The sequence below is a fragment of the Nicotiana tomentosiformis genome, chromosome 9 (genome assembly GCF_000390325.3).
Source record: "Nicotiana tomentosiformis chromosome 9, ASM39032v3, whole genome shotgun sequence".
NCBI classification, from domain to species: Eukaryota; Viridiplantae; Streptophyta; class Magnoliopsida; order Solanales; family Solanaceae; genus Nicotiana; species Nicotiana tomentosiformis.
Window position 1 is genome coordinate 38,184,751 of NC_090820.1, and position 21,547 is coordinate 38,206,297.

The 21,547-nt window shown below is 39.5% G+C and overlaps 1 protein-coding gene across 1 annotated transcript; it reads right to left on the bottom strand.

The window, feature by feature from the left end:
• Nucleotides 1-3,656: 3,656 nt before the first annotated feature.
• Nucleotides 3,657-6,635, bottom strand: LOC138898616 (uncharacterized). Its single transcript, XM_070184695.1, has 5 exons — nucleotides 6,386-6,635; nucleotides 4,864-5,127; nucleotides 4,550-4,626; nucleotides 4,211-4,462; nucleotides 3,657-3,953 (listed from the first exon to the last, which is right to left on the bottom strand). Exons 1-5 carry the CDS (start codon nucleotides 6,633-6,635, stop codon nucleotides 3,657-3,659), a joined length of 1,140 nt encoding a protein of 379 aa, XP_070040796.1.
• Nucleotides 6,636-21,547: the final 14,912 nt, after the last annotated feature.

A 21,547-nucleotide genomic window follows, 5' to 3' on the forward strand; every position in this document is an offset into this window, starting at 1 on the left:
AAAAGTTGTTCTCAAGTACAACACCTGTCTTCTTTTAATTACGAGCCTTTATTGTATTTTTCAGCCAATCAAAAGTTTTTATGTATGCGATAATTGGTTGGCAATTGACATAATTGAAAAACTATAATCGGTGTATATAAATGCCCAGTTCGATTTAATTAACATAATTCATATAGTAAATAATATTCTGGATAAAATACATAAAATTCATCAAATACACCACATCTTTGATTAGAAAAAAAAACCATATAAAAATCGCTCATACAAAAGTTGAATTAAAAGCACTACTAAAATAAGTTTTTCATAGATCAGCATTAAAACAAACAGCTTCAACAAAGTATTTTCTCCTCCAACCAACTGAATTTCTCCTGCAGCCGATTGTTCTCTTCTTCAGCTTCTTTGAATTTTTTTTCAGTAAATCTATCTTCTTTTCATATTCGTCGGTGCCTATAAAATAGTCCTACAGCAGCGATTTGTAGTATTCTTGCTACCATGGTTCATTATACCAGTCCTTGAAATGGCAAGAATCTTTATCTTACAAATAAAAAAAATAACAATAACTATATCAGTTGTTATAGTACTGTGTAGTAGATACACTAAACATACACCTGCATATTAATTACTCATAAGATATTTATACGTCAAAAACCTGTGACCCGATTGAATTTGGTCCAAGATGTTTTCAACATTGCGTGTTTTTTGTGGAAATACTTAAGGACATCATCTCGACTTTGCATTGATTGTTGCGATGATCCTTACATTGAAGGAGATATATGCTATTATCTTTCAATGAACTATTCAAACACAATGCATATGTATCACAACTCTGATTTCTAATCAAGTCATAATCGTCACTCGGTGCCTTAACTTGACCGAGCGAACCATCTCGATTTTTCTGTTCTGTTATAATTCTGTGGTGCAATGTATCTCAACACAATTCAATATAATTTAAAGAAAATTCTTTTTTGAATCTTTAAATGAAATAATATTCTGGAAAAAAAATCGTTATGTTATCTTAAATACATTGAAAAATAAATATAGTGCTAAGTGGACACCCATGACTCTGTCCTCACTCTGTCTATGAAACCTCTAAGAAATGCTGAATAATAAGACAAAATTCTGGAATCAACAAACTCCACGAACTAAAATGGAGCTCACCAAATTTGCTGGTAATGGGAGGAGAATATCCTAACTCGTAGCATGCTTACCTGCAAAATTTATGCCTACATTGACATAGGTCAATGTAGGTTCCCATGAAGAGAACGTCAACACACCACAACAGTACTCTGTAAATAAAGCAAACCTCCCACTAAAGCTGGAATGAGACTCGAAAAGAAGTATGTATGCATGATAAAAGAAAATTTTGAAAGCTTCTGATGAAGAGTTGAAACAAACAACTCATGTATCTAGTATAAAGTTGTCACAACCCAAATCTCATATGTCGTGATGACGCCTATCTCAATACTAGGCAAGCCGACAATAACAATAAACCACGCGTCTTTAAATTTGAAAATATAATAAAATAAACTTAAGAGTAAAATCTCATAAACCTACCATAAGAAAATACCACGACTCAATACAAAATTCGAGTGTCACTAAGTACATGAGCATTTAAATCACAACATAGTCTGACTGCTAAAACACTGTCTAGAAAGATAGAATAGTACAAATAACTGACAAGAATGAGAGTCAAGGTCTGCGGACGCCAAGGCAGCTACTTCGATAGTCTCCAACAGATAAAGCTCCAAAAACTAGCAGCCTTCATACCCGGAAGTACCTGGATCTGCACACGAAGTGCAGAGTGTAGTATGAGTATAACCGACCCACATAACACGTAATTCAGGGGTTCATACCCTCAGAACCAAGATCAAAACTGTTACTTACCTCAGACCGTGCAAATCTCTGCTCCAACAAGTCATTACCTTGTGAATCGGCCTCTGAAGGACTCGAATCTAGACACAAACAACTCGATACAATCAACACAAGCTATAGGAATCAATTCCATATGATAAATCTAAGTTCTTAAGCAAAAGTCAAAAAGTGAACTCAAAGAGCCAACCTCAGGCCCACGTCTCGGAATTCGACAAAATTAACAAAATCCGAATACTCGTTCAACCATGAGTCCAACCATACAAAAATTACCACATTCCGACACCAAATCGTAACTCAAATCCCAGAATCTTTCTCTCCAATCCCTAGTCCAAAACTTCCAAAATTCCACCTTAAAAACACATAAACTAGGTGGGAACTTCAATGGGTATTCAGTATTAATGAATAAAAATTATCAAAAGGGACTTACCTCTTGAAATCTAGCAAAATCTACTTCAAAAATCGCCTTAATCCAAGCTCCCAAAGTCCAAAAATAAATAAAATCTCGGAACCCTTTGAATATATACATTGCCCATGTGATTTGCACCTACGAAGCCACTTAACCGCATCTGCGTTCATGCAGGAGCGACAAATCCTACGCTTCTGTGGTTCCCCTGACGACCTCCTACACTCACACATGTGGATAAGATTCCGCTTCTGCGAAGACTGCTTCCACACGCCCGCGTCGCATTTGCGCCCCTATTTCGCATCTACGATCTCATAGGTGCTGCCAAATACCTCGCACCTGCGCTGCCTCACAGCCCAAGCTGAAACCGCTCATTTGATGCCTCCTTGGCTTCTGCGGTTGCGCACCTTCGACCAAATCCTTCGCGCGTGCGATTGCACCAGTCCAGAACTCTTCAGCCATTTCCTATGTTCAAATTCGATCCGTTAACGATCTGAAATCCACCCGAGGCCCCCGGGACCTCAACCAAATATACCAAAAAATCCTAAAATATGATACCAACTTAGTCGAGGCCTCAAATCACATAAAACAACATCAAAAACACGAATTTCACCCCAATTCAAGCCTAATGCAACTAATGAATTTCCAACTTCTACAATCGATGCCGAAACTTATCAAATCAACTCACATTAACCTCTAATTTTTAACACAAGTCATAAATGACACAACGAACCTATTCCAACTTCCGTAACCTCAATTTGAGCCCGATAACCACAAAATCAACTCTCGGTCAAACTTTTAAACTCTCCAAATTTCTATTTTTCTAACTTTCGCCAATTCAAGCCAAAATCACCTACGGACCTCCAAATCAATATCCGGACACACTCCTGAGACCAAAATCACCATACGGGACTATCGGTACCATCAAAACTCTATTCCAGAGACATTTATACATAAGTCAACATCTGCTCAACTCTTTCAACTTAGGCTTCCAACCTTGGGACTAAGTGTCCCAACGCATTCCGAAATATCCCCGGAACCAAACCAACCACCCCGCAAGTTACATAACGACAAACAAACACACAATTAGCAATAAATGGGGGGAACGGGGCTACAACACTCAAAACGGCCGGCCGTGTCGTTACATCCTACCCCTCTTAAATAAATATTTGTCCTCGAACGGGTCTAGAATCATACCTGGAGTCTCAAATAGGCGTGGATATGTGCTCTGCATCCCCGGCTCGGTCTCCCAAGTAGCCTCCTTGACTGGATGACCTCTCCACTGTACCTTCACTAAAGCTATATTCTTTGGCCTCAACTTGTGAACTTACCGATCCAAAATGGCCACCGGTTCCATATCATAAGTAAAATCACCATCCAACTAAACCGTGTTGAGGTCCAAAACATGAGACGTATTGCCGACATACTTTCGGAGCATGGAAACATGAAACACTGGATGAATACTTGACAGACTAGGCGGAAATGCAAGCTTGTAAGCCACCTCTCCAATTCTCTCAAGCACCTCAAAAGGCCCAATATATTGAGGGCTCAACTTGACCTTCTTTCCGAACCACATAACACCCTTCATTGGTGAAACCCTAAGAAATACATTCTCTCCTACCATGTAAGCAACATCACGAACCTTCCGATCGGTGTAGCTCCTTTGTCTAGACTGCGCCTATGAAGCCGATCCTGAATCAACTTAACCTTATCCAAAGCATCCTAAACTAAGTCAGTACCCAATAGCCTAGCCTCACTCAGCTCAAACCAACCCACCGGAGACCGACACCGTCTCCCATACAAAGCCTCATACGGAGCCATCTGAATGCTCGATTGGTAGCCAACTACGAAGTCCATGGTGATACGCTCTCATTTCCACTCTGGAATCTCAAGCCTCGGAAGCAAACCGCCCGATATCTAATGTTTGTACTTCACCTGCTGACAATTTAGGCACCGAGCTACAAACCCCACTATATCTTTCTTCATCCTCATCCACCAATAATGTTGCCTCAAGTACTGATACATCTTTGCGGCACCAGGATGAATGCAATATCGCAAACTGTGAGACTCCTCGAGAATCAACTCACGTAGCCCATCCACATCAGGCACATAAATTCGACCCTGCATACGCAACACCCTGTCATCCCTGATGGTGACCTCCTTGGCACCGCCGTGCTGAACTGTGCCCTTAAGGACAAGCAAATGGGGGTCATAATATTGACGCTCTCTAATGCGATCATATAAGGAAGACCGAGAAACCACACAAGCTAGAACCTGACTGGGCTCCGAAACATCTAACCTCACGAACTGATTAGCCAAGGCCTGAACATCTGATGCAAACAGTCTCTCACCTATAGAAATAAATGCAAGGCTACCCATACTCACCGCCTTTCTACTCAAGGCATCGGCCACCACATTGGCCTTCCCAGGATGATAAAGAATGGTAATATCATAGTCCTCCAACCATCTACGCTGCCTCAAATTTAGATCCTTTTGTTTGAACAAGTGCTGGAGACTCTGATACATCTTTGTGGCACCCAGATGAATGGAATACCACAAAATGTGGGCCTCCTCAAGAATCAACACACGTAGCCCATCCACATTGGGCACACAAATACGACCCTGCATCCGCAATGCCCCATTATCACCAATGGTAACCTCCTTGGAATTGTCGTGCTGAATTGTATCCTTAAGGACAAGCAAATGGGGGTCATGATACTGACGCTCTCTGATGCGATCATATAAGGAAGATTGAGAAACCACACAAGTAAAAACTCGACTAGGCTCCGAAACATCGAACATCACTAACTGATTAGCCAAGGCCTGAATATCTGATGTAAGCGGTCTCTCACCTACCGAAATAAATGCAAGGCTACCATACTCACCACATTTCTACTCAAGGTATAGTTCACCATATTGGCCTTCCCGGGATGATACATAATGGTAATATCATAGTCCTTTAGCAGCTCCAACCATCTCCGCTACCTCAAATTTATATCCTTTTGTTTGAACAAATGTTGGAGACTCTGATGATCCGTAAATACCTCACAAGACACACCGTATAGATAATGCCTCCAAATCTTTAATGCATGAACGATGGCTGCCAACTCCACATCATGAACAGGGTAGTTCTTCTCATGGGGATTCAACTGGCGCAAAGCATAAGCAATCACTCTACCCTCCTATATCAAGACACACCCAATACCAATCCGAGAAGCATCACAACACACTAGAACTGGAGTTGTGGTCAAGGCAAACTTGATCTTCTGAAAGCTCTGCTCACACTCATCCGACCACCTGAATAGAGCACCCTTCTGAGTCAACCTAGTCAAAGGTGCTGCAATGGACCAGAAACCCTCCACGAAGCGGCGATAATATCTGGTCAAACCAAGTAAACTTCGAATCTTAATAGTTGAAGACAGTCTGGGCCAACTCTGAACCACCTCTATATTTTTTGGATCCACCTTAATCCCCTCACTGGACACCACGTTCCCCAAGAATGCCACCGAACTTAGCAAAAAATCACACTTGGAGAACTTATCATAAAGCTTCTCCTCCCTCAACCTCTGTAGTCCAATCCTCAGATGTTGTGCATGCTCTTCCAAGCTACGTGAGTACACCAGGATATCATCAATAAATACTATGACAAAAAAATCAAGATATGGCTGGAATACATTGTTCATCATAGCATGAATGTTGCTGAGGCACTAGTTAGCCCAAAATTCATCACAAGGAACTCATAGTCACCATAGCGGGTCCTGAATATTGTCTTCAAAATATCCGAGTCCTGAATCTTCAACTAGTGATACCAGACCTCAAATCAATCTTAGAGAACACCCTCGCTCCCTGAAAGGCTAAAACTGGTCAAATAAATCATCGATGCACAACAAAGGATACTTATTCTTGATTGTACGTTTGTTCAACTACCTATAGTCGATGCACATCCGCATTGTACCATCCTTCTTCTTCACGAACAGAGCCGTTACACCCCAAGGCAACACACTAGCCCTAATAAACCCCTTATCAAGAAGCTCTTGGAGCTACTCTTTCAATTCCTTCAACTCTGCTGGTGCCATACGGAGGAATAGAAATGGGTTGAGTGCCCAATACCATAATCAATATCCCTGTCGGGTGGCATGCCCGGCAGTTCTGCCGGAAACACATCCGAAAAATCTCGAACTACTGAAACAGAATCAATAGTAGGAGTATCAGCACCAACGTCTCTCACAAAGGCCAAATATGACAGACACCCCTTCCCAACCATCTGTTGGGCCTTCAGATAAGAAATCACCCTGCTGGAAACATAATCTAGAGAACATCTCCACTCGATCTTTGCAAACCCCAGCATCACCAATGTCATGGTCCTAGCGTGACAATCCAGGATAGCATGACACGGGGAAAACAAATCCATACCCAAAATCACATCGAAATCAACCACACACAACCGATACACAAGGTCCACAATAATAGTATCACCCACTAGCGTAGATACATGAACAGGTGAAACTAAGGACTCACGGGGCATATCCAAATAATGAGTAAAATAGGATGATACATAGAATAAGTGGAGCCAAGGTCAAATAATGTGGAAGCATCTCTGTGGCACACTGAAACAATACTTTTGATCACTGTGTCTAAAGCAATGGCCACTGGTCTGGCAAGGATAACATAGAATTGAGCCTGACTGCCACCTGATCAGCCTCCCCCTCTAAGGCGACCTCTAGCTGCCTGAGCCCACCCCGAGATGGCTCGGCGTGTGGTGAAGAAACTAGTGCGAAAGACATAGCCAGACCCTTCTACTGAACTGGACCTCCCAAGCAACGGGGACATTGTCTCCACGTATGCCCAAACTCCCCACACTCGAAACAACTCCCCGCTGGTGGTGGGGACTGAATCTGGCCCCTAGAACTAGAATAACTACTAAAAGGACATGACACGGATGAACCCTAAACCGATGGAGCACGGGATGAACTCTAAGATGGGAGAGCACTGAGAGATGACTGACCTAGATGAGCATTGTATGAACCATGTCTAGCTGATGCGCCACGATGAACCGGACGAGCCATCTGAGCAGGCCTATAAGGACGACCCCTGCAGTGGTAGGGCTGCCCCTAGAAGGAACATCGCTGAAACCACCCGAACTACGAGGCTACTTGGCCTCCCTCTCCTCACGCTCCTAACTATGGACCAGCTCTAGCCGTCGAGCAATATCAACCACCTCGTTGAACCTAGCACCTGATGCATTCTCCCGAGTCATAACAAAATGCAATCCATAGCTGAGGTCATCAATGAACCTCTTAATCCTCTCCCCCTCAGTGGGAACCAACCAGATCGTGTGATGAGTCAACTCTGAAAATCTTATCTTGTACTAAGTCACGGACATACCATCCTGGCGTAGCTTCTCAAACTGCCTACGCAACTTCTCCTTGTGGGTCGGTGGTACAAAATTTTCCAAGAAGAGAACGAAAAACTCGTGCCATGAAAGTGGTGCAGCATCGGTTGGCCTGCTCCTCTCATAGGCCTCCCGCCATCTGAAGACTGCCCTCGTCAGCTAAAACGTAGTAAATGAGACCCCACTAGTCTCCAGAATACCCGTCGTGCGAAGAATCCGCTGACACCTATCCAAGAAGTCTTGAGTATCCTCTGACTCAGCCTCACTGAATGATAGAGTCTTGAGCCTCCCAAACCTCTCTCGTCTCTCCTGCTCCCCATACTCATAATGGGACCCACCTGGGCTTGATCAACTCCAATTGATTGGGCCGGTAGTACCCCCAGTGTATGAAGTCCCTGCACCACCTGCTCTAGAGTACGGGTAGCGGGAGTCTGAGCACCTCCCCCAACCTAAGAAGTGGTTGGTGTGGCCGGAACAGAAACCACCTGAGTAAGGCTAGTGCTAATAGTAAATATCTGGGCCGGAACCTCCTGAACACCTAAAATCACAAAGGTCACAGTTGGTGCCTGAGTTGGTCCCACCGGATCAACCACATCTGGAATTTACTCCCGAGATGGAGCAACTGGTGGGTCTACAGGTGCTACTCTAGCCGCTGTACGAGCTACACCTCGGCCTATACCGTAGCCCTGGCCTCTCGTGGCACTATCTGGTGGTACTGGTGGTCGTTCGCCCGATGCGGTAGCATGTGTCCTCACCATCTGTGAGAGAATTGAAAAATAGAGGATTAGTTTCTGAAATCAACAAATTTGCACGACAAGAAAACAATAAAGTGATGTTTTCCTAATGGTTCTACATCCACTCGAAGAAAAGTACAGACGTCTCTGTACCGATCCGCAAGAGTCTACTAAACCTACCCATGACTCGTGAGACCTATGTAACATAGGCTCTGATACCAACTTGTCACGACCCAAATCTCACATGTCGTGATGGCGCCTATCGCAATACTAGGCAAGCCAACAATCACAATAAACCACACATCTTTAAATTTGAAAACATAATAAAATAAACTTAAGAGTAAAATCTCATAAATAACTAATACAAAAAAATACCGCGACTCAATACAAAATCCCTCAAAATTCGGGTGTCATATAGTACACGAGCATCTAAATGACAACATAATCTAAATGCTATAACACTGTATAGAAAAATAGAACAACACAAATAACTAAAAAGAAAGAGAGTCAAGGTCTGCGGACGCCAAGGCATCTACCTCGATAGTCTCCAATAGATAAAGCTCCAAAAGCTAGCAATCGCCGTACCCGAAAGTACTTGGATCTGCACACGAAGTGCAGAGTATAGTGTGAGTACAACCGACTCAATATACTCAATAAGTAACAAGATTAAACTTGGGCAGAAAGTAGTGACGAGCTCAACAAGTACAGTCCAAATACAAAATTTAACAGTACAGAAATGTAAACATGCCTTCAAGTTCAAAGGTTTAAGCTCAATACAGATAAAATATGCCAAGTGTGACTAAAATGAGGAATGATACATCACTATATCTACATCTCAATTATGCCAACTGTAATGCAACGCAGTGATAAATCCATATGCATACTCTCGGAGTATTAATTCACTTAGTCATCCCAGTCACTCAATCCTCACAGTCACTCAGTCCTCCCAATCGCTCGGCACTTGCGTTCGACACTTAGTAGGTACATGGGCTCACTGCTGGCAAGTCAGACTCCGGAGGGGCGGATCCTGCCCAAGCGCTAAAATAAGCCAATCATGGCATGAATCAATAAAGCCTGATGCGGCGTGCAGCCTGATCCCATAAACACCACTCACAATCAGGCCATCGGCATGAGTCAGTCATCAATCTCTCTAGTCTCTCGGGCTCATAAATATCATAAAAATCAGCCCAAACAATGATGATATGATGTATCAATAAATGAAAATTGAGACTGAGATATGATATGCAAATGTTAAATGTGACTCAGTATATAATTGCAAATTAAGCAAGTAATTCAACAGCAACATGACCTTTGTGGGTCCCAACAGTACCAACATATATCCTAAGCATGATTTCTAACATGAATCACGACTTAATTTCTCTAACACACAGAGAATACGTGGATAATAACAAGATTATATGACTACACAGCTCCATGGAATCAACCGAGTCACAATTCCTACGGTTCACGCCCACACGCCCGTCACCTAGCATATGTGTCACCTCAACACCAACCACATAACATGTAATTTTGAGATTCATACCCTCAGAACTAAGTTTAGAAGTGTTACTTACCTCAACCCGTGCAAATCTCCACTCCAACAAGCCCTTATCTCGCGAATCGGCCTCTGAACGACTCGAATCTAGCCACAAACAACTTGATATATTTAACACAAGCTATAAGAATCAATTCCATATGATAAATCTAAGTTCTTAAGAAAAAGTCAAAAATTCAACTCAAAGAGTCAACCCCGGGTCCACGTCTCCGAATCCGATAAAATTAACAAAATCCGAATACCTATTCAACCACGAGTCCAACCATACTAAAATTACGAAATTTTGACACCAAATCGTCACTCAAATCCCTAAATCTTACTCTCCAATCCGTAGTCCAAATCTTCCAAAATTCCACCTTAAAAACATATAAAGTAGGTGGGAAATTCAATAGGTATTCAATATTAAAGAATAAAAATGATCAAAAGGGACTTACCTCTTGAAATATAGCAAAATCCCCTTCAAACATCGCCTTAATCCGAGCTCCCAAAGTCCAAAAATGAATAAAATCTCGAAACCCTTCGAATATATACACTGCTCAGGTAATTCGCACCGGCGAAGCCACTTAACCGCATCTGCGGTCTCGCAGGCCCGAAAAATCCTACGCATCTGCGGTTCCCCTGACAACCTCGTACACTCGCACCTGCGAACAAGATTTCGCATTTGCGGAGCCGCACCAGCGACCCCTTCTCCACTTCTGTGGAGACTGCTGCCACACACCCACTTCGCACCTGCTCCACTCTTCCGCATCTGCGATCTCCCAGGTGCGGAAAAATACCTCACACCTGTGCTGCCTCATATCCCCAACTGAAACCGCTCCTGCACTGCCTACTTCACTTCTGCGGTCGCGCAGCTATGACCAAATCCTTCGCATGTGCGATCGCACCAGTCCATAACTCTTCAGCCATTTCCTAAGTTCAAATTCGATCTGTTAACCATCTGAAATCCACCTGAGGGCCCCGAAACCTCAACTAAATATACCAACAAGCCCTAAAACACGATACAAACTTAGTCCTGGCCTCAAATCACATCAAACAACATCAAAAACACGAATCGCACCCCAATTCAAGCCTAATGAAACTAATGAATTTCCAACTTCTACAATCGATGCCAAAACCTATCAAATCAACTCCCATTAACCTCAAATTTTTAACACAAGTCATAAATGACACAACGAAACTATTCCAACTTCCGAAACAATAATCCGAGCCCGGTAACCACAAAATCAACTCTTGATCAAACTTCTCAACTCTTCAAACTTCTATTTTTCCAACTTTCACAAATTTGAGTCAAAATCACCTACGGACCTCCAAATCAATATCCGGACACACTCATAAGTCCAAAATTACCATACTGAGCTATCGGAACCATCAAAATTCTATTTCAGAGCCATTTACACATAAGTCAATATCCAGTCAACTCTTTTAACTTACGCTTCCAACCTTGAGACTAAGTGTCCCAACTCATTCCGAAACATCCCAGGAACCAAACCAACTACCCCGGCAAGTTACATAACAACAAACAAATATAGAATAGGCAATAAATTAGGGGAACGGGGCTACAACACTCAAAATAACCGGTCGGGTCATTACAATAGTTCTTCTTGATGTCATTCATGAAAATTCTCTTTCTTTTCTTTTCTTTTCTTTTCTCTTCTTTTCTGGGAAAAATATAAAATCCAAATATATTAATATATAAACTTTCTCGAAAGAATCCTTGTAAATTTTCTAAAATAATCCTTGTAAATCCTTGATCTCACATTCTTTATTATTCTTATTCTGAAAATGTCACCATATGATCAGCATGGTGGACGATCCCAACCCGATCGTCTGGACCCTATTCCTGTGGTGCCTCACAGTTCAAGGTTCTATCATGCTCGCGTTCTTGTGCCTTACAAGGGCACTTCTATTATAGTACCCGAACTAACGGAACATTAATCTCCTACTATAGCACGAGTAATTGCGAGGTAATATAAACCACTAGAGGCAAGAACCCTTCTCAAAGATCTAAGAAAACTCCCAAAATATTCTTCTCAGTAATTCTTGCATCACAAAATGTTTAACTATGATATATCTTCACAATTCTCATCAACAAAGTTTCATAAAATCATGTAAAAGAAATTTCAATAGTATATACATTAAAGAAATATATGCTATTCATGAATGCATGAGACATGATTTATGGAACAATATACTATTCTTGAGTTATTAACCATGATAATCATATAAGATCTTGTTACTCCCCATATTTTTGTACGTGAAAGTACGTCATAAGTCAATTGATGTAAGCTTGAAAATGAGATCCTCTTTGAAAGTATATAAAGTGATTTAATGATGTTACGTCCCATTTTCGCAAGCCTTTAAGAGTTATGATTCGGGGATAACTGTTTCTAAGGGGACATGTTGTTACACCCCATACTTCACACGTCACTGTCATTATAGGATTATCTAATGTAAGCTCAAAAATAACGAAATCGTTCCACAAGGATAAGAAAGGTTTACCGAAGTCTTAATAAGTTAAGATGAATATGAGACTTATTAATTATTATTTAAATGAGTTTAAACTAATTATATGACTGTATATGATGTTTGGGTATGAAATATAAAGTTTGAAAAAAATCGGATTTAAGTTGCGGAAAATCGACTAAGGATTTGCTTTGTAATGAAGATTTTTGAGCAATATATTTTGTAAGCTTTATGATATCTTTTGAGACATATTATATACAAAATTGAAGGTCTTTGAGTCTAGTTTCTAACTCATTTAACCGTTCTTCGATACAATATCGGAGTAAACAGATATTTGTATTTTTGCGAGACTGTGCAAGCAGCACCCATGGGACCCATAAAGTCGGGGAAACATTCCACCTTGTATTAAAGTCAATTCTCCGTCGTTTTAACTCATTTTTCTGGTCCAAAACAGTTCCTAAATCCTCCTAAATACTCTCCAATGGTTCCTTCATGATTTTAGGGTGAGAACCTAAGATGAAAACATGATTCCAACGCTAAAAATCCTGTGGTGCTTGCTAGTTCATAGTTTTTCGTCTTGTGGCTATTTTAGGGGGTTCTTCAAAGGTATGTAACCTCAGATTTCGTTTTGTTCTTGTTTATTAAAGTAATAATCAATACCTCCTTCATATATATTAGATTTTCAAGGCGAACTACAAGTGTTTACACACCAACTTGAACACCAAAAATTGATTCAAAAAGAGCATACAACACATATAGTGTTGTGGTGTTATTGAGGATAGTTGTGGGTTGTTCTTGGCTGAAATTTCATATTTTTTCTACTGTCTAAGGTGAGTATAAAATCCTACTATATGTACTTGAAGTTGTTTGTGTGTTGGTTGCATTATTTAAGCAAAATACTACAAGAGGAAACTTGAAATAGTTTGAGATGTTATGGGTTTTAATGGACTATTTTGGAAAGGTTGTTTTCGTGAACTATAAATGGTTGAAAATGGGTATAATATATTGATTATTATATGGTTTGTGTTGTTATGCGTGTCTATATTTTTATCAAGTGAATTGGTGAAACAAGCATACGAAATTTGAGATTGGAAGTGAAGATTAGCTTAAGTCAATTCTATGGTGTTGTATTGCCATTGAGAACCGTTGTAAGCTAAATATAACTTGGATTTTGACTTGAAACTACTGTAAGAGGTATGTATATTATCTTATTGCATGTGCTTAAGGTTATCTTGATATTGAAAAAGTTAAATGGATGGACTAGACATGAACTAGTGAATAAAGTTGCTAATTGAGGATAATTGGAGTTGTGGATTATTTTCTTTGTTATAGATATATGGTATAAGGATGGAATAATTGATGAATGACTTCATTATCATGTTAATGATACTAGTAAGTTAAAGTAAGAAGTCTATAAAATGTGATGTGGGGTACACATATTCCAATTAGACTTGTAGCTCGTCGTGAAGTAGTTGTGACTTGTTGTTGATAATTATGTATTACTAGATTTTTCTGGTCATTGTTGTTGGTATATGGTATTGGAGGAGGCTCTTGTTACAGGGGAGATGCTTCCCAAATTTACAAAAATGAGATACTAGTTTAGGTTGCGGACTTAGCCTTTACTCAACACTGGTTTTTAATCTCCTTATGCTATGGTAGATTGAGTTTAGTTGTTTGAAGAATTGCTTGGAAGGTATTAAGGAATCAATGGAGTTAAGGTATGTTAAGGCTATCCATTATTTCCTTTTTGTATGATCCATACGATACAAACGAAACGTGCAAACGCGGAACTTCCATAAATGACTCCATTCATAGAAGTACTAGGGTGCCTAGGTTCTTGATTCCCCATGTGTCCTATTATTATATCTTCTGTTCATGGGTGTCAGAAAAATACGTAAGTTGCTAAAGTTTATCTGAAGGCATATTGATCTTATAACATTCCGAGAAATCTTACTGACTTACTTCATTATGCATTGCATTCATTTATACATGTACATTGACCCATGACCAGATGGCATTATATACGCATATATTATGTGTATGGGATATGGGATATGGGAAAAGGTTATGGCATTATATACGCACCACCACCTGATCAGTTGGTATACGTTGATGATTTCGCCCACAGTGGCTGAGATGATATAATGGGATGCCCTCAGAGGCTTGATGATGTTATGTACGCATATACCTATACATGATATGGCATTTATACGCACATGCATGACATTATAAATTTTTCATGATTCACAGAGCTATTCAGAATTACAAGTTGAATTCTTTACTCCATGTTTCTTTTATGTCTTTTATATACTACTGTCATGCCTTACATACTCGGTACTTTATTTGTATTGACATCCTTTTTGCCTAGGGATACTGTGTTTCATGCTCGCACGTCCCGATAGATAGGTTAAGAGTCCTCCTAATAGGCTATCAGCTCAGCAGAAGGTGTTGGTGCACTCCACTTGCTCCGGAGTTGCCTATCTGGTCAATATGATTTGGACATGTGTTGATTGGTACGACGGGGCCATATCTCGAACTTTATGACATTTATGTACTCATAGAGGCTTGTAGACAGATGTCATGTATATGGATACTTGTATGGCCTTGTCGGCCTATGTTTTGAGGATACAAATGATCATGTCGGCCTTATAGGCTCGTATGTCGCATGCATAAGCTTCTATATCATATCGGGTCATCCCATGTCTAGTATTCTCTTATGTTTAATTCTAGTTATCGCATGACAGCTTTTCTGATTCATTTACCCATGATAGTATGATAAGAAGGATATGTTACATTAGTACTCGGTTGAGTTAGACACCGATTGCCCTTCGCGGCCATACGGTTTGGGTCGTGACAAGAGTGGTATCAGAGCAGTTCTATCTTAGGGAGTCTACAAGCCGTGTCTAGTAGAGTCTTGTTTATGGGTGTGTTGTACACCACACTTATAAGTAGGATGCTACAGGCATTTAGGACTGTCACTCTTTTTTCTTACTCGAGATCGTGTGGTAGAGCTCAGTTGTAAGAATTCAAACTCCTAAATTTAATTTTATTCGTAATACAACGATACCTACATCCAGAAAGACAGTTGGTAAGTGATTGAATGTGGTTGTGAAAGAGTTGAGTCAGAGGAACTCGATTTTGCATTATGCTTATGATGAGTAAATGTGAGGTTTTTAGCAGATCATGTGTGTACTAAGATGTGTAAGCTTCTTGATAAGGAGTCCTAAGACAAGAATATCTATCCACCCATATGGTAAAAAGAAATAAGAGAATCATAAGGTAGATACAAGTTTCGGAAAGTAAAATAAGCAAGATAAAGAAGGGCACGAGGTACCTAGTTAATGAAGACTATCAGTATTTGCAATTCAAACAGAGAAATACAAGCATTATGAGTTACTTTCAATTATAATAGAGTTATATACAATTGGCCACACTCATCTTAATTATGCCCTATGGGAGCCAGCAGATATAGTTTAAGAGAAGGATAAGATATCAGGATCCAGCTGGGATTAGAGTAACCCAAAAATGGTGGATGGATTATTATCATTAGCTAACATTTCCGAATATAGTGCAAATGTGGTAATAGATCTCCTTGTGAGACACCCAGATGGTGAACTCTAGAATAGTACAATCAGATATGAATACTAGATAGGTAGTGGAATCCTAGAAGGGATAAATATTTACCTTAGTATGACTCCAGCCCCGAGTAAAAAAAAGGAGAATGTTAGGCATTCCGAAGAGCCAGTGAGATGAAGCAAGGGGAGATAAAAGTGAAAGAACGTTTTGTTGAAGTTTTCAGAATAAAGTGATAGACAAAAATATTATCCGAAGAATAAGAAGAGAGTAAATAAAGTATCATGAGAGATATGATATATGGGTAATAACGGTAAATCCAAATATGACACGATGACAGAGTCTATAGTCAAGTGGAGAAAAAGACAAGAGGAGACATACCTTGAAACAATAGAAGAGTATAAGCCATAAAGTCATATCCTTCTTTCGAGAAATAAGTTGGTGACTCTAACGTGATTATCAGAAGGAAACGTTAGACCCCGGAATAATAGAAATTAGTATGAGCTGGTGAACATGATAAAATGAATATGAATTAGGGACCCAATGATCTCACAATAGTCGGCATTATGAGAATTTCAGAGATCGCGTTACGGCGATAATAGAATGGACAATAGAAGAATAACCTTTAAAGGTCATTCAGGAAGACGCTTCCCTAAAGCAAGCAATGTGAGCAGAGTTAAGCTTAAGGGACTAAGTGTGCCAGTTACACTAGGGTCACCCTCGTGCGTAAAAAAAATCAGTTATCCTTGATACATAAGGGTTACCGCAAGATGAGTAAGATGTCAGTGAAGATATGAAAAGATGCCAAAGATGATGAGGTGAAAGAAATGAGATTGCATTTATTCAGATCTCACGGATATGGTACAACTCCAGAACATTGTGCAAGAACGAAATCGGGGAAAGGAAGTAAGGGTCCCACCCGGGATGTTATTGATAAATAAGTGTGAATAAACTTTGATACATAAGGAGCCAATGCGAGAGGTAAGTTCAACAAAATACATATCCCAAGGGAGATTATGTGGAATATAGATATGAGAATAGACCAACAAGTAGTTAGTAGTTGATTCACGAAGAGCCTAGTTATGACTAGACAAGAGGATACAAACAAATCAACAGATTGTACAAGATAAACATAGTGAAACCCAATATATGGAATTCAGTCTCGCAAACATGATGACATCGTGATCCTTGAAAAATATTCAGATAGGAGTTGGGGTTGTTAAAGGTACCGTATAAGTGTTACAAAAATAAAAGGCGGCGCCACTGGGGAGACATTCAAAATTACAGTTCAAAAGCAACCCTACGAGCACAAGGGCGCGGAGGTATGTAACTAAGGATAATTATAGGTGAGTAAGAACATCAAAGATTCTTTCGGGTATGCGATGTAATAAGCTCGTAGCTTTACAGGAGTCAGGGGGTCTCCACTATGTACTACCCCGAAAGACTAGCTGAGGAAATAAGGAAGAAGGCTTCAACTTAAGCATAGTGACATAAAAAAGAAATTGTCTTGTAACAATAGTCTCACTACAATATTGTATACACTCCATAAAAAAGTGGCACCACCGTGGCTAATGAACGGGAAGTAAAAATCAAAGGTGATATTTGAGATCATATGAGTTAGATTCCAGTATTCGTCGGCAACAAGATAAGCCAAGTATTCATGCAACAAGTGGAAGAACGAACAGAAAAAGTAATTACTTACATTTAAAGACAACTGAGAAGGCACGAAAGAAAATATATGGTGCTAGCAATTTAAAGGAAGGTTGTGAGTAGTGTAAATAGATATGTGTAGGTCGCAAGCTAAAGTATGATAGAGCTACAAGGTTTTAGGTAGACAAGAGTAAGGTTATGAAAAGGTGAGTGAGAAGGTGACGAGAAAGAGAGCTGATGGTTTCCATAAGTTATAGAAAGGTCGGTACAGTCTAAAGGAACTCAGAGAAGTCTAAGAATATGAGCAATTAGAAGAGATGAAATGTTTCCCTGGTAGTAAAATAAGGGTGTAATGGTGATAGATAAGAGGATGACGTTTAGGCTTTTGAATGAGTAACGATTTTGAGAAAAAAGGATTTCATGAATTGCACTGGATTAGAACCCATATGATGAATCACGTTGGGATGCTATGAAATACGGTTATTGAAGTATAGTATTGTCCCTAGGTGGATCAAAACAATCACTTCAGATGTTCCCCGATGAGACGTGAGCCCTAGTGACAATGTATTACGTAAGAGGTCTCAAGTTATCAGTGGTAGATATAGATCAACATTAAGGTGAATCAACAATAGATGGATAAAAATTCCAAAGTTTAAGAGGAGGTTATGATGACATTCTTTAGATGAATAGTAATAAGGAAGCATTAATGGACTTAGATTTATACATATGGGATAAGCAGTGAGAGGGTAACCTGGAGTAGGGTAGCAGACCTCGGTAATAATAAATCGAAGTAAGTGTTATAGTATGGTATGACCTACCTAGATGCACTAAATCCATAAGGACAGATAATATAGGCTAGGAAACAAAATATAGCAATAGTGGTACATTCAACAAAGTAGCAAGCAAAGAACTTCAGTATACCTATAGATGTCTAGAGGGACAGCTTGTCGTAGTCCTGTATATGTTCACAAAGTAAGGCCTAGAGATTGGCTAAAAGCTGGAGGAAAATGAGAGAAGAGTCGCATAGGCACACATACAAGGACAAAGTCGTACAGACTGCATGATAGAAGGTAGCAATAGTTACGAGATTGGAAGAATTCTGACCAAGAGTCATGGCGTGAGAAAGAGGCCTAAATGAGGGAATGCCCTGGCCTTTGGATTTATTCATAGAACAGTTGCCTAGATGGAAAAGGACAATATTAAAGTATTCATAAGAGCCATAGGTTATGAGAATGATAAGCGCATCAGTAAAAGTACGTCATAAGTCAATTGATGTAAGCTTGAAAATGAGATCCTCTTTGAAAGTATATAAAGTAATTTAATGATGTTACGTCCCATTTTCGCAAGCCTTTAAGAGTTATCATTCGGGGGAAAATATTTCTGAGGGGACATGTTGTTACACTCCGTACTTCAGACGTCACTATCATTATAGGATTATCTAATGTAAGCTCAAAAAGAACAAAATCCTTCCACAAGGATAAGAAAGGTTTACCGAAGTCTTAAGTAAGTTAAGATGAAAATGATACTTGTTAATCATGATTTAAATGAGTTTAAAGTCATGATATAACTATATATTATGTTTGGATATGAAATATAAAGTTTGGGAAAATCGGATTTAAGTTGCGGAAAAACCGACTAAGGATTTGCCTTGTAATGAAGCTTTTTGAACAATACATTTTGTAATATTTATGGTGTCTTTTGGGGACATATTATATACCAAATAGAAGGTCGTTAAAGTCTAGTTTCTAACTCATTTAACCATTCGTCGATATAATATTGGAGTAGAGAGATATTCGTGTGCACAAGCAGCACCCATGAGATCCACAAAGTCGGGAAAAATTTTCAGCTTGTATTAAAGTCAATTCTTTGTCATTTTAACTCATTTTTCTGATCTAAAATAGTTCCTAAATCCGCCTAAATACTCTCCAATGGTTCCTCCATAATTCTAGGGTAAGAACCTAAGATGAAAACATGAATCCAACACTAGAAATCTTGTGGTGCTTGCTAGATCGTAGTTCTTCGTCTTGTGGCTGTTTTGGGGGGTTCTTCAAAAGTAAGTAACCTACGATTTCGTGTTGTTCTTGTTGATTAAGGTAATAATCAGTCCCTCCTTCATATATGTTAGATTTTTCAAGGCGAACTACAAGTGTTTACACACTAACTTGAACACCAAAAGTTGATTCAAGAAGAGAACACAACACCTATAGTGTTGTGGTGTTATTGAGGATAGTTGTGGGCTGTGCTTGGCTGAAATTTTATGTTGTTTCTACTGTTTAAGGTGAGTATAATATCCTACTACATGTACTTGAAGTTGTTTGTGTGTTGGTTGCATTATTTGAGCAACATACTATAAGAGAAGACTTGAAATAGATTGAGATGTTATGGGTTTTAATGTACTGTTTTGGAAAGGTTATTTCCATGAACTATAAATGGATGGAAAATGGGGAAAATATATTGATTATGATATGGTTTCTATTTTTATGCATGTCTATAGGTTTATCAAGTGAATTGGTGAAAGAAGCATACGAAACTTGAGATTGGAAGTGAAGATTAGCTTAAGTCACTTCTATGGTGTTGTATTGCCATTGAGGGCCGTTGTAAGCTAAATATAACATGGATTTTGACTTGAAGCTATTGTAGGAGGTATGTATATTGTATTCTTGCATGTGCTTAAGGTTATCTTGACATTGATTAAGTTAAATGGATGGACTCGAGATGAACTAGTGAATAAAGTTGCTAATTGAGGATAATTGGAGTTGTGAATTATTTTCTTTGTTATAAATATATGGTATAAGGCTGGAATTAATGATGAATGACTTCATTATCATGTTAATGATACTAGTAAGTTAAAGTACGAAGTCTATAAGGGGTGATATGAGGTATACAGATTCTAATTGGGCTTGTAGCTCGTCGTGAGGTAGTTGTGACTTGTTGTTGTTATATGGTATCTTGTTATTAATAATTATGTATTGCTAGATTTCTCTGGTCATTGTTGTTGGTAGGGGTGTACAAACTGAACCGAAAAATCGCAATTACAGGTTGAGTTCTTTACTCCATGTTTCTTTCATGTCTTTTATATACTATTGCCATGCCTTACATACTCGGTACTTTATTTGTACTGACGTCCCTTTTGTCTAGGGATGCTGTATTTCATGCCCGCGGGTCCCAATAGATAGGTTGAGAGTCCTCCTAGTAGGCTATCAGCTCAGAGGAAAGTGTTGGTGCACTCCACTTGCTCCGGAGTTGCCTATCTGGTCAGTATGATTTAGACATGTAATGATTGGTATGGCGAGGCCATATCTCAAACCTTATGATATTTATGTACCCGTAGAGGCTTGTAGACATATGTCATGTATATGGATACTTGTATGGCTTTGTCGGCCTATGTTTTGAGTATACAAATGATCATGCCGGCCTTATAGGCCCGTATGCATGCATAAACTTCTATATCATGTTGGGTCATCACATGTCGAGTATTCTCTTATGTTTAATTCTAGTTATCTTATGACGGCCTTTCCGGTTCATTTACCCATGATAGTATGATAAGAATGATATGTTACGTTGGTACTCGGTTTAGTTAGGCACCGGGTGCCCGTCGCGGCCCTATGGTTTGGGTTGTGACAGATCTTTTCTATAATTATAATGGATAATGTGAGGCTACTCGCTCCATTCAGAGCCCACATTAACATCATATACATTCTAACAAATACTTATGGCATGATCTTTGTGAGAAGATAACTTTAGTAAAAGCATGGTCTCTACTCACCTTAGTTTTTCCTTTGAGCATCCTAGTTGCTTTTATCCAAAAGATTCAACTTCTCAAATTAATCTATACACAATTACATCAAAAATCAATACTAGAAGTTCTAAGATTTAGAAACCCTAGGTTTGATTCTTCTCTCCTT